At 44.1% G+C, this 13,409-nt stretch overlaps 1 protein-coding gene across 2 annotated transcripts in view; it reads right to left on the bottom strand.

Annotated features, from left to right (window-relative positions):
• dicer1 (dicer 1, ribonuclease type III) overlaps positions 1 to 13,409 on the bottom strand; it is a 57,172-nt gene that overhangs the window by 28,956 nt on the left and 14,807 nt on the right. For both annotated transcript variants that reach the window (XM_063183934.1, XM_063183935.1), the window contains exons 8-17: positions 12,857 to 13,028; positions 8,505 to 8,729; positions 7,325 to 7,572; positions 6,606 to 6,738; positions 5,883 to 6,125; positions 4,572 to 4,726; positions 2,510 to 2,642; positions 1,935 to 2,010; positions 1,125 to 1,264; positions 376 to 555 (exon numbers count right to left, since the gene is read on the bottom strand). In XM_063183934.1, the coding sequence (XP_063040004.1) occupies positions 376 to 555; positions 1,125 to 1,264; positions 1,935 to 2,010; positions 2,510 to 2,642; positions 4,572 to 4,726; positions 5,883 to 6,125; positions 6,606 to 6,738; positions 7,325 to 7,572; positions 8,505 to 8,729; positions 12,857 to 13,028 (1,705 nt within the window). The remainder of the gene's footprint in view (positions 1 to 375; positions 556 to 1,124; positions 1,265 to 1,934; positions 2,011 to 2,509; positions 2,643 to 4,571; positions 4,727 to 5,882; positions 6,126 to 6,605; positions 6,739 to 7,324; positions 7,573 to 8,504; positions 8,730 to 12,856; positions 13,029 to 13,409) is intronic.

Raw genomic sequence — 13,409 nt, 5'->3', positions numbered from 1 at the left:
AGCGAGAGCGATAGCGAGAGAGAGAGAGAGAAGAAGGAAAGAGAGAGAAGAAGGAAAGAGAGAGGAGAAGGAAAGAGAGAGAGGCAGAGAGACACAGAGGAGAGTTAGAGAGAGGAGAAGGAAAGGGAGAGAGGCAGAGAGACACAGAGGAGAGTTAGAGAGAGAGCGCGACAGAGGAGTGAGAGAGAATGAAAGTGAGAGTGAGAGTGAGGGAGAGGGAGAGAGTGACAGAGGAGGGGGAGGGAGAGGAAGAGAGAGCGAGAGAGAGCAAGAGACAAGAGACAGAGACAGGGAGAGAGAGCATGAGAGCAAGAGATCGAGAGAGCAAGAGATGGAAAGAGAAAGAGAGAGCGAAGGGTATAGGCATTTATCTACCCTGGGTATGGGTTTGGCGGTGAGTATTCCAAAGCACCGCGTGGTGTCCTCTGGGGGATACAGCTTCCTCCGCCTGAAGTTGAGCTCGTCAGGAAGGGGCGTGGTCAGCACCATGCCAATCACGTACAGGTAGCACGGCTGCTCTGGGACCGGGTAGCTGTCACGAAGACACTCGGGTATCTGGCAACACACACGCACACGCACACACACACGGCAAAGTCAGAATGCTAACAGGAGAAGAGAAGAGGATGCAGCAGGACGAGAGAGTGGACGATGGGACGAGAAAAGATGAGATTGGAGTCTCTCTACGCAAACACACAAAATACTCATGGCTTGGGCTGGGGGGGGGTTGCACTGTGTCCACTTGGTGGAGCCTACACTGCCAGCCGTGCGCATACATACACACACACCTCATGGCTTTGGGGTAGAACAGTCTCCTCTGTACTTGGTGAAGCCTGGTTATGTACACACACACACACACTTTTACATTTAACACACACACACACACACACACACACTTTTACATTTAACACACACACACACACACCACACACACACACACACACACACACACACACACACACACACACACACACACACACACACACACACACACACACACACACACACACACACACACACACACACACACACACACACACACACACACACACACACACACACACACGTGAACACACACACGTGAACACACACCCACCCGCCACCCTTCCCACCCAGGTAACACTCACGGCTTTGGGGTAGCATTGTCTCCTCTTGGTGGAGCCCGGTCGTCCCGGTACGCTGGTCTCCTCCTCATCGTGCAGGTCCAACTCCTCCTCATACTTCACCGTCTCCTTGCCAACCGGCATCAGGTGGTCATCCAGCTCGCCTGAACACACACACACACACACATGTAAGAGGCCAATCACACACACGCATCACGCACGCACACCACAAAGACAAGCACATAAACATACGCACACGCACATTAGCACATAAACATACACGCACACACATCACAAAGACAAGCACACACGCACAAAACCAAAGAAGACACATGTACACACAACATGCGCGCACGCACACACACATGCGCACAACAGAACAAAACATACAACAACAAAAAGGCAGTGTCAGCATCTCTGGTAAATAGCACATTCACATTTTCACATCACACAGAAATGGTTCGCAATCCCTGTCGTCATGGAAAAGCCTGTGGTCCTCCTCGGTCATGCTATTCCGTTCTTTTATTCTATTCTCTTCTTCTATTCTCGTGTCTTGCCTTAAGCATCTAGGCTTTCCAACAGTCACCCACACAAAGGAAATGCTCTCAAGACACAGACACGCCATTGACAATCCACTGCATTTCGCAGATGAAAGAAAAGAAGAATTAAAGAGCAAAAAAAGACTGAAAAAGTAAAGAGGAATAAAATAAGAAAGAGAGGAATAATTTAAAGACAGAAGTGAAATGAGAGAAGAGCTGATAGAGGAGACTAAAGCGATGGTTCTGAAAAGCTGGCCGCAAACAGAGAGAAATCCCTGCTTTGATCAGACTTTACCGATTTTGTGCAGCTTTTCACAGCATACTAGCGCCACGGCCTTCTCAGCAAGCCTTGCGCAGCTCATCACAGGCCCCTGCAGAGAAACGGAAAACACACACACAAACAAAACACAGCTTAAGCTCCAAAGTAAGCTCCCATAACAATAGGTCTTCAACTCCATCTGCACAGTAATCAATTCATTGTTTTAATTTCTTTGTCCCATGCTGTTGTCGTTGAAAAGTTATGCAATTACCAATGTACTTTTCAAAGTGCAAACATTTGACTTTTTTATTATGATTTAGTAGCAATTTCATACATCTATGTGAATGTAGACAAAGGCATGAGTGAAAGCTGAAGGCCCACCTGGGCCCCAAACAGCACCAGAATGGATCAGTACATTGGGATGGTACCATGCTAAGGGTACCTCAGTCATGGAGGAGGATGAGGGAGAGCGGTAGTTAATTACTCCCCCCACAAACCTGGCGGGTCGGGAGTGAAACCGTCAACCTTTGGGCTACAAGTCTGCCACCCTAAACGCTTAATACACAAGCCCACCCTCACATAAAGGGGAGGTCTCTCCTCTCCTGACTCACCGGCACGGGCTCTCGTAGGGGGGAGTTGATGGGCAGGTAGAGGGTGGACTGGAAGCGGCCGTCCTTCAGCTCCGCAGTCTTGCACTTGGGCGTCAGGTGGGTGAAGGGGTCACTCGGCAGTCTGGCACAGTATCTGCAATCACCATGGTAGACCAAGTTAGAGTGTGTTTTGGTTCCATGTGTGTTGTTTATGTGCTTTGGGTGCCTATTTGCGCATGTCTATCGGTCAGTGTTTGCACATTTTTTTTGTGCATCTGTCAGTGTTTGTGCATTGTGCATTTGTGCAGGTCAAATACTGTCACATGTCTTTGTGTACTGCTCTCCATTACTCTTAGCTGAAACTTCTATCCAAAATGACTTGGATTGCATCTTAATATGCGACCTTGCCTCCTCCACTTACCTCCTCCACTTGCTTCTCGTCATGATGACATCACTGACAACAGCATTATATTTCAATATCTTGCAAAAGCTCAATTGTAGAGTCTTTTTCTCGTTTGCAATTGTTAAGGTGAATGAAAAACAGTCCCTCAAAAGTTGTTGTGGCTAGGCTGACAGCTGGGAAACTTTATCTTTTTCTCCATGGAGGAGGGGCCAGGAGGCGGGACGAGGAGACAAGCGCAAGTGGAGGAGGCAAGGACACATATTAAGACGCACTCTTGGGCTCCAAGTCAATCAACCTCCTCCCGCCATTTCCTGTTGCTCCGGCCGGAGGTAACACAAGGATCTACATCATCGATTACCAAAATGTTATCAATATCTTGCAAAAGCAGAAATCCAAAAGGTTATTCCCTCATTTGCAAAGATCATGCTGTTGAATGAGAGAAAGCCTCCAAGAAGTCGTTCTGTGCTGGTTGATAGTGGGAAAAGTTTATCGTTTCCTTAACGGAGGAGGGGAAATATTCAGCCCCACCCAGGTAGCTCTCTAACTGCAATGGTTGCTTGCTACCAAAAATACTGGATAAGAGAAAGATAACGCAAACCACGCCCACTCAATGCAAAAGCGTGGGCTCAAGTTGGGTCTCCTAAGGGGGCGTTGTCCCCTCCTTCTTCTTCTATTTTTGAGGTGTTTGCTCAAGACATGCGCTACCGCCATCTACAACACTAAGGGGGCTTGATTTATTCTCAACCTCAGGACTCCGAAGGTCTCCTAACCGAAGGTCTCCTAAGGGGGCGTTCACCCGACATAAAGTGGATACCGGAAAAGAAACAAAATGACGCTTCTTCTTAGATCCACTTTCTTTGTTCTTACCCTCACTCATTTAAACAAATAACTTCACGAGATTTCTGCTCGTCCCTCTCACTCCGCTAGCTACAAACTAGACGGAAGAGATTGATGGTCTCCACATACAGAAGCAATCAAGACTGCACAGCACTGTAAACGTATGGAGCCCACAGTGACTCAGCCTTGCCCTGTTCTCATGTTTACAGACAAAAACAGACCGGGTACATCTGGAGCGACTAAAAATGCAACAACAGAAATGTAAAAAGGGTTACCCGCAGAGGATGCTTTTTAAGGTCTGTCCTTGAAACCAGATCCTACACTATTTGCATCTGTGGAGCTTGTTTAAAATAGAGTAGGACTGGTGCGGATGTGTCAACATGTCAGACGGTATTAACATGGACAATGTCACGTTTTGGAAGGATGTTTTTTTGTTCTTTCTAGGATAAAGTACATAACAAGGTCTTCACACATCCACACTAACAAGCAGTTAACCAAACAGTCATGCCTGAAGTGTTTCCAAACAGGCGCAACAACAAAAACTCCTCAGCATGAGAAACTTCAAGAGGCTGAACAGATCTAACCAAAAGTGTACTTTATAAGCATCATACGACAGAATAAATAACAAAAATAAAACTCATTATTTGTCACATTATTTTCCCGTAACATATTTGTATGCCTTTTGTGTCTTTAATGATGATGGAAGAGAATGTCATAGGGAAGAGAGTGGGAGAGAGATGCGGTGGGTCTGGAAAACCCAAATCAAACCTGGGTCCCCATACGTAGGCATGCAAGCACATTTGTAATCAGGTGTAGAGCGCTGAGCCATAAAAAGTGCTCTACCTGTTAATGTGTCCGATTGCAGTGTTGATGGTAACTCTCGGACCGCCGTCTTCCGAGCGGAGCACGTAGGGGGGCAGGATGTTGTCGTCATCGGTTACAGGCTCCGGCTCGTACTCTCTACACTCGGCTGACTTGGAGCACTTATTCCTGAGGATCTGGATGGAGAGCAGAGGAAGAGGTGACCATTAGGCCTGTAAAGCTACACTGTATTGTAGGGATGCACCGATACCACTTTTTTGAAAACCGATACAAGTACGAGTACATTAATGTGTGTACTTGCCGATACCGAGTACCGATACCAATACCTTTTACCACCAAAATACAATGAAAATAAATGCATGGCCTTGTTTTTTTCCACCTGTGATATTTTTATTGTCCATTTCCATGTTGATTTAAATGTTAGTAAATGTATGAGGTGGCACTTTTTTCCATGCTGATTTCAAGTCCACAGAACATGACAAGATTTTGCATTGTTTTGAGTAATAGTACTCGTCGGCAAGTGCTTGACGAGTACGAGTTCAAGTATAATGAGCAGTATCGGGAGCCGATACCGATACCAGTATCGGTATCGGTGCATCCCTACTGTATTGTATTTCTACCGAACAGAAAAGACCTGTACCGAAAGGTAGATTGACGGGCAACTCTGTTCATATTTTTACATTATGCTGCCACTACATGCAGGCTCATGCAGAACGCTGAGAGAGAATGCAAGAGAAAAACAGGTGTAGAGACTTGCTCTTTGTGAGACTTTGAGAAAATAACTATTTCTTTCACTGATTAAATCTCCGACCCAAAGTAGCAGTTTCAATATATTTTCCTCTTATATATACTGTACCGAAAACTGACTGTACTGATCCCAAAAACCTAGGTACATACCGAACCGTGATTTTTGTATACCGTCACACCCCTAGTGACCATGTATACTAAAACAGTGTAAGGAGAGTGTACATCCCCCCCATTAAAAACACATTGGTTAGGTCAAAACGTTGCACCGACTTTTACAGTTGTGTGAATATTTCTTCCTTTCTTCATTGTCCTCTGAGGTGAAGTCTAACATGAATTGTTGCGATTACGCAAATAAGGAGAGAGAAAGACGTGAATATTACAGTCTTCAAATCAGAAGATATGCAACTTTATAAGCTGGAAGTATCAGAATGGTCAACTACTATATCATATCATTGGTATGATATATCATATCATCAAATGTTGTGGCATTTCAATTGCAAGACATATCAGTTAAATCTCATTGTTAATAACAATTCCATGAAAGCACAACGAAATCGCTCCTGTAGTCCGTTCATAACTCCCTACCTTTTCTATCGCTTTGTAGGTCTTGAGATCCTCCTCGAAGGCCTTGGTGCGCTCGCTGTCGGCCAACATGATGTAGTTGGAGAGTGGGGCGCGTGCTCGCCCCTTCGACTGCACGTAGGAGCGGTACTCGGTCGGCAGGTCGAAGCGCACCACCAAATTGCACTTTGGGATATCGACGCCTTCCTCCACGATGCTGGTGGCGATGAGCAGGTTGGTCTCGTGGGCGCGGAATTTGCGCAGCACCTTTGGAAACCAGAGGTAGACACAGGATCAGCAAAATGTCACTGTCAAGTCACACACTGATAACAGCCTAGTGCATGCTTAACATTGGAAAAATGAAATGTGAGCAATTGTGTGCAGACGTGTGAACTTCTGTTCAGAGGTCATAGGTATAGAGCACTAAATGTCACAATCAGTCTTTTGGCATGGCCATCCTAGGGGGCCGCTGTCTTAGTACAAATTCCTTTCTCTATCGGCAAAGATGTTATTTTGCCGCCATCTTCAGGATAATTTCATATTTGTTCCAATAGACTGTTAGGTTAGGTTAGGTGTAGGTTTCTTTATTAGATTGGGATGTTCAACATAACATTTAGTTTAAAGATTTGTCGCATAGATATCTATGCAGCCAACCATACTGCATGACAAAACTGGTCAGCCATATCGGTAAGGTCAAGTGATTGCTATTAATTAATTAAGTAATTGATTATTAGCGGTGTGCCACACCTCTTCCTGTTTCCTGAACTCCACCTCCATCTGCTTGTTACGTGGCTGGTTCTTGCCGATGCTGTGGCCCGTGATGAAGTTGCTGCTGATGTAGGCCAGCTCGGGGTCCTGCTTACCCGCCTCTTTTATCAACCTGATACAAAGATATAAGGATACAAGGTTCTGTAATGTCATATACTCATACGTTTTCTCACAATGTTTGAAGAGAAATGGTGTGTGGACACATGACTCTGGGCAGTTCATGATGAGAGTAGACTTATTTTCAAGTGGTTAAGATGTTATGAAGGAGAGGGTCCCTCCCTTCTCGCAGTGCGAGCAAGGTGTCAATTTCTATGGAGTGTAATGTACCCAATTAACTAGTCACTATTGAAAATAAATGGGTGTTAAAAATTTAAAAATCACCTTTTCTCTCTGACCTCTGACCTGGTGCAGTACTAAACCAACTCAACCAGCAAAAATATTTTTAGCCACTTGCTGCGTTAGTCTTAATTACTACAAGTAAAACTACAAATAATAATAATAAATATTATTAGTGTTGTGATTGTTGATATTATTACGGTTATTATCATTATGATGCATCAAGCGTCCCCTCACCTCTTGAGCACCACAATGTAGTACCATCTCTCTACGAAGATGATGGAAATTGTTCTTCCATGATTTTATTTGAAAGTCCATTATTGTTAGAAATCACCATTCGATTACTATGGTGAAACACTGACCTGTTGAGCACCACGGCCGTGTATCGCCTCTCCACGAAGATGATGCCACACAGGATGTTGGTGAAGGGGGAGGGGAAGTTGGCCTCGGGCTTCTCCTTAGACTCCGCCTCCTCGTCTTCGTCCTCGTCCTCAGAGTCGCTCCAGGAGACGTAGTTGTCCTGGTTACGGTTGTTGTACCACTCCACGCTTTCGAACTGCTGCCGCTCAAACGGCTTGTACTCGTGGAGGATCTCCAGAAGCTTGATCACCTTCATTAGAACACATTACATTACACTTAGCTGACGCTTTTATCCAAAGCAACTTAGTTATAGTACAGGGTATTGGTTACAGTCCCTGGGGCAGTGTGGGGCTAGACGCCTTGCTCAATGGCACCTCAGCCATGGAGTGAGATAGGCAGTGGAAGAGTGGGATTCAAAGCCGCAACCCTTCGTAGCTGTTTGAGTGCCATGGACTTGAAAACGAGTCTTTTCAGAATACATGGCACAGTGCCAAAGACTTGATATCAAGTCAATTGCGTTTTTTTATGGGGGGTGGGGCCTAACACATTGATCTGGTATGTTTGTTGTTCACATGGACAAAGAACTCAATTTTTTATGGATCTTGAAAAATCACTCAAACGTTGAAAAAAGCCTGGCATCCCCCGGTCTGAATTTGAAAATGGCTGGCACTCAATGAGTTAACCACTAGTCCATGGCTGCCCGAACACGACATGCATTTCCATAACATGACATGACATTAAAGTACAATGACTTGCATTACAAGGACCCTTGGACTTTGAGAACTCAAATGACTTAAACCCCAAGCTACAACACTACAGCCCCCTCCCCCTTCCTTTTGTCTCGTGTATGTGAAGGTATTTGTCTGTGTTATATAATTGTGAAGCAAAAAAGCAATACAAATTTCAATGGAAAAGAAAAAAAGTAATGCATTACATTAACGTTAAGATTTATTGAATGTTTTACATCAGGGGAATTACACAGGGGCTCCCAAACGTTTTAACATTGCTTGTCCCTCCAGCCACATACAACTCTATATGTATAATGTTGAATTCGTTCAGCAAGTCGCTAGTATGGGCTTAGCATGGTGACAACACAGATTGAAATACAAATGTCTGGTTCCACAGTTTTGCCTATAGTGCATGCCCAGACTATACCTACTACACAGGTCAGTCACGGCTCACCTTGGGCGTGACGAAGCGCAGGTCTAACGAGGCGGGTGAGAAGTGCTCCTCGCACAGGGCGTGGATCTTACGCAGGATGGTGTCGGTGTAGAGCAGGAACTTGCGGGTCAGCTCCTCCTGCTCGTGCTTGATGTACTTCTGCAGCTCCCGTACCATGATGCCGGCCGCCTTGTCTGCGCACCAGGGGCCCAGCACGGTCAGCACCGCGCGGCAGTCACTCAGGACCTGCACAGGACAAATACACAAACAATATTATTGACACAGAATAATATTGTTATTGCTACCACCGCGCGGCAGTCACTGTTTTATTTTTCTGCCTTTATTTGACAGGACAGTTGGAGATGGTGACAGGAATCGAGTGGGACAAAGAGACGGGGGAGGATCGGCAAACAAGCCGTTTCGGAAACGAACCCGGGTCGCCGGCGCAACAACCCAGTGCCATACCGTTAGGCCACGGCAGAGCCAATATTATTACTTATTTGGAAGTCAGAGGCGTGCTCAGTCCCTTTAGGAAGATGAAAAAAGTATTCTTTGTGTGCTCTTTGGTTCAAGGTTCAATGTCAAAAAAGTTGCTTGAAAAGAGAAAAAAACTTTTCTTCACCATGGCACTCCAAAAATAACTTTTTGGAGTGCCTTGGCGAAGAAAAGTTTTTTTTCTCTTTTCAAGCAACTTTTTATTATTACTTATTTGTTGACACAGAAATATATTGCTAAATGTCTGCACAACAGAGGCCCAGCCGGGTTAGCACCATGCAGCAGTCACTCAGCAGCTGTACAGGACATGTACACACGCGCGCGCGCGTATAATAATATTATTATCTATAGTGAATGCCGTGCTGGTCTGTTGCGAGTGGAACCTAGGCACAGGCCCGTGTGGTTGGCGGCTGCCTCCGTGGCTCCGGGCTGCGCTGCTCTGAGCAGGTGGAAAGAACTACGGTGCTGATTAACAGGCCAGGCGGGATTTCTGGAACAATACTGCCCTGCAAAGGCAAAACGTAGTAAGTACATATTTTGTCAAAATTGAGTTTAGATTTAAAATGGTCTTCTTTACACCTCCTTTATCAACGCCATACACTGTGGCTGCAGCCATAAAGGCTGGCAGGATTTTTCTTTTTGCACATTTCATGTTTGCACAAATAAAGATGTTTTATTTATGTTTTGTATTTGAAAATATTGCACATTTTGTATGACTATTATGACTATTAAAATTATGTTTTTATTATTAGAAAGATTGTACATTGAATGTGAAATGCACTCAAACTCCCACGATGCATTGTAGATGATGTTTTGGCATGGAGAAAGGGTAGCGTCTGTTTTTAGCTCCCGCAACTTTACTTCAAGTGTATTTGAAGCACAAGGTTTCATCAAGTTGTAAGCTGCAAGTTAGAAGTCAACATTTTTTCCTCTTGGTCTATAACCCGGCAAAGTGGTATGTTGTATTTTATTTTATCTTCTATTTTTATAACATTGGAGTCTGTGTGTGTGTTTATGGATATATGAGTAATGTTATGTGTTTTGTCTGTGTTTGTGTCAGTTCTACGGTGTACAATAAAGAAACACATCAGTACGAGAACCTGGTCTTGGCGTTAATAACCGAGGGGAGAAACACACTTTACAGCACATGGGGGAAACATGACAATAAGAGGCTACCGGTAAGCTCAGTCAGAGGACATTGGGCATGACAAATATTCGTCTCGTTACCGGTGTTTATTTTACCCTACTTAATCATCAGTACTGTCCGCCAGACGCTTTGGCAAACTGTTTCCAAGTTTGGTAGTAGTTTGTGTGTAAATTATTTAATTAGTTTCCTTTCTTATTGACAGGCAAGAAGATATCCTCAGTTAAAGGAACAGTCCACCATTTTTTGATTTTCATTTTTTTCAGTACTTAGATTTATTGGATCAGAATTATTAACATTGCTTAGCATAATCACTGAAAGTGAATGCCGGCAATAGCATCAAGCCACAAGTGATCACAGGACAGGATTAAATAGCTGTTTTGCACTCCGGTGAATTTTACATTAATTTAAAGTACTTTATAAGTACATTTGATGCTGTTTTGTTTGCCCCCATAGACTTACAATGCTATGCTTAATTTGGCTATACTGTTAAACTAGGCAATGGAAACACAGACAAAAATTATATGCACATTCATGAATAGTGCTGGGAAATACTGCAAATATGTGAAAATCAAAAAAGGGGTGGACTGTTCCTTTAAAGCACAAAAATGGTCTGTGAAAGGGCTAACGGTTAAAATTAAAAATATAAAATGCTTCATAATCAGAAGTGCTTTTCTGTTCATTTATGCTTCTTAAGGAACATATTTGACCTAGTTAAGTGTTTGTTTGATAGCATATCGACCTGGTTGATAAATAGCAGACAGAAATGCTTTATTTATTGCCTACTTTATTAACAGAATGCACAAGAGGAGTGCACGTACTGTAAGCAGTGTGTAGTAGTTGTGCAACACCACAAAACAAACATTTGTTTTTGACTGTGGCTGCACACCCCAACTCCAGCACCAACAAGGGGCAGCCAAAGTCATCATGCCCAGGGCATTTCCGTGGCACTAGTACCACCTGTTGCAGCCGCTTGGCTCAAGCAGGCTCAAGCAGTCACACTTTGGAGCACTACGGGGGAAATGGATGAACATCGGCAACTAGCCCGGAAAAATACAATGGGCCTCATTTATCAAACTTGCGTAGAAACCATCGCAGAAATGAGCGCAGATCTCGTCGTACGACGAGGCTCAAAAGAGATTTACTAAACATGCGTACCTCTCCAATCCCATCGTAAGAGCGAGCGGCTGTTGATAAATCCAGCGTCTGAAAACTATCGTAATTAGAATAATCACACCTTCTCTAAAACGGCGGGAAGGAGACCACACCCATGATTTTGCGACATGGAGAGACGCAAACCGGCTAAAACATCCACGTTTCTGGTTGATTGACAGCTTGAAATTAGGCTTTACGCGAGGTAGACAACAAAATAACACGTGGAAATAACCAACAGCAGAAGTCAACAGTGTTTCAGTTCTCAATATGGAAGGGGTAGAGATTGAATTCCAAATAATGTTGGTTACAATGAAATGTTTGATTGGCTACAGCAGAAATAATGAAGATAATGATGGGCCTATTTTTTTTTCTTCTAAACTTCTTAAAACGATGTCAAGGAAATGGTCCTACATGAAACTGGCCGACAAACCGTGCCCAAACCACTTGTTGGGGAAGGAGAGTTTTACATGTCCAGTGCGCTGTCCTTCTCGCGCACATGTGCGCCCTGCTTCTCTACTGCGCTCCAGTCCTTCGAGGGAATAGCCTTTTTGCCACCTTAATAATGGACGACTATTACGTGTTATCGGACACACACGTGAGGTGTAGCCTATATTCGGAGAGTCGTTGTGTGCGAAACGGCGAAACTCAACCGGGAGATTATTACTGTAGGCTATTGATTGATGTGCGCCCGAACTCCCAGCTGTTAAAAAGAAGGGACGTCAGTCCATTGATCCCATGACTGAAGGCACATTTCAATACACGGGTGTATATTGCACAATTATTCACACATCATGTCAAATGACAGAAAGTGACAATAAAAGCTGACTTGACTTGAAATCACAAGTTAGAAGTCTCTTGCAGTATTGACTGTAGTAAATTAACACAGCGCTCTCAGGAAGGGTGCACCAATTCAAACAGGTAGAAGTTCGGTTATAGCCAAGATATACAATGTAAAAACATTTCGTAATTATGTAGGCTACATAGTTATGTTAATGAGTTGTTGCACTACAACTGCTGCTCAAGTTGGTGATCATAGTCATCTCAAGTCCAACTTGAAAACAGCGTACACCGTCTGAAAGCAGTCGTACGGATTTCATCTTTCCTGCGCTTACGACGAGATTTGATAAATGCCATCTGGTCGTAGGAAAAGAACGTACGCACGTCATACGTATGATTCTCGTCGTACGCTACTTTGATAAATGAGGGCCATTGTGCTGACAAAGAATTGGAGAACACCAATAAAAGCAGAGAACAATATGTGAACAATATATGTGAACAATAATATGGAGAAGGACTGAATTCAGTGCAGCAGTCACTCACATACATTATCTACTACTCTGAACCATTGGACCGACCATCCAAAGCAGCCCTTCGAAATGAGGCATGCAAAAAGGGCCCAATAGATGTTTTATTGTTTGTTTATCAACACGGTGTTGTGAGGAGGGGCATCTTTTGACCGACAGCGGTTTCCAACAATCAGAGGTTGAGTTGTATGCAGCTAGTTACGCACTGTCAGGAGAAAACAACATTTTAGAACCCATGTATGCTAAACATGTAACAAGAGCTGCCGTTTGCTGACCTGTTTGGAGATGAATGTGGGGTCTCGGTCCTCCCTCTGCTGGGGGGGCAGGTTGAGGTCGTTGAGGAAGTGCAGAGCCTCCCCCAGCTCTAGTAGCAGCCGCTCCGACAGCCCGCTCCGGTCCTCAAACGGCCCACAGTCCAGCACCACCTCACGAGGCTGAGACGCATATCTAGGACACACAGATTGACACACACATTACATTACATTACTTTACATTACAATTTTAACCCAAAGCAACTTGCAGTTACCTGTAGCAACACTTAGTGTCATTTTATATAAAACAATTTGTACTATTGTACATTTACGAATTCAGGAATTAGTCATTTCAGTTATCTTTATTATTGTCGTTTTATTTTTGGACTGGGGTGCAATGGGGGAGGGTGGGTGGAATTTTGTTGTATGTTTGTTATGTACCTAACATAAAAAATGAAAAAGACTTGAGATCAAAGCAACTTGCAGTTATTTAATGGGCATTGGTTACAGTCCATGGAGCAATATGGGGTTAGGTATCAGTCATGGATGAGGGTACAGACAACCAACATTCTTTCAA

This window comes from Engraulis encrasicolus, chromosome 19 (assembly GCF_034702125.1).
Source record: "Engraulis encrasicolus isolate BLACKSEA-1 chromosome 19, IST_EnEncr_1.0, whole genome shotgun sequence".
NCBI classification, from domain to species: domain Eukaryota; kingdom Metazoa; phylum Chordata; class Actinopteri; order Clupeiformes; family Engraulidae; genus Engraulis; species Engraulis encrasicolus.
The sequence above is the reverse complement of the archived record's forward strand: the minus strand, read 5'-3'. Positions and strand labels throughout refer to the sequence as shown.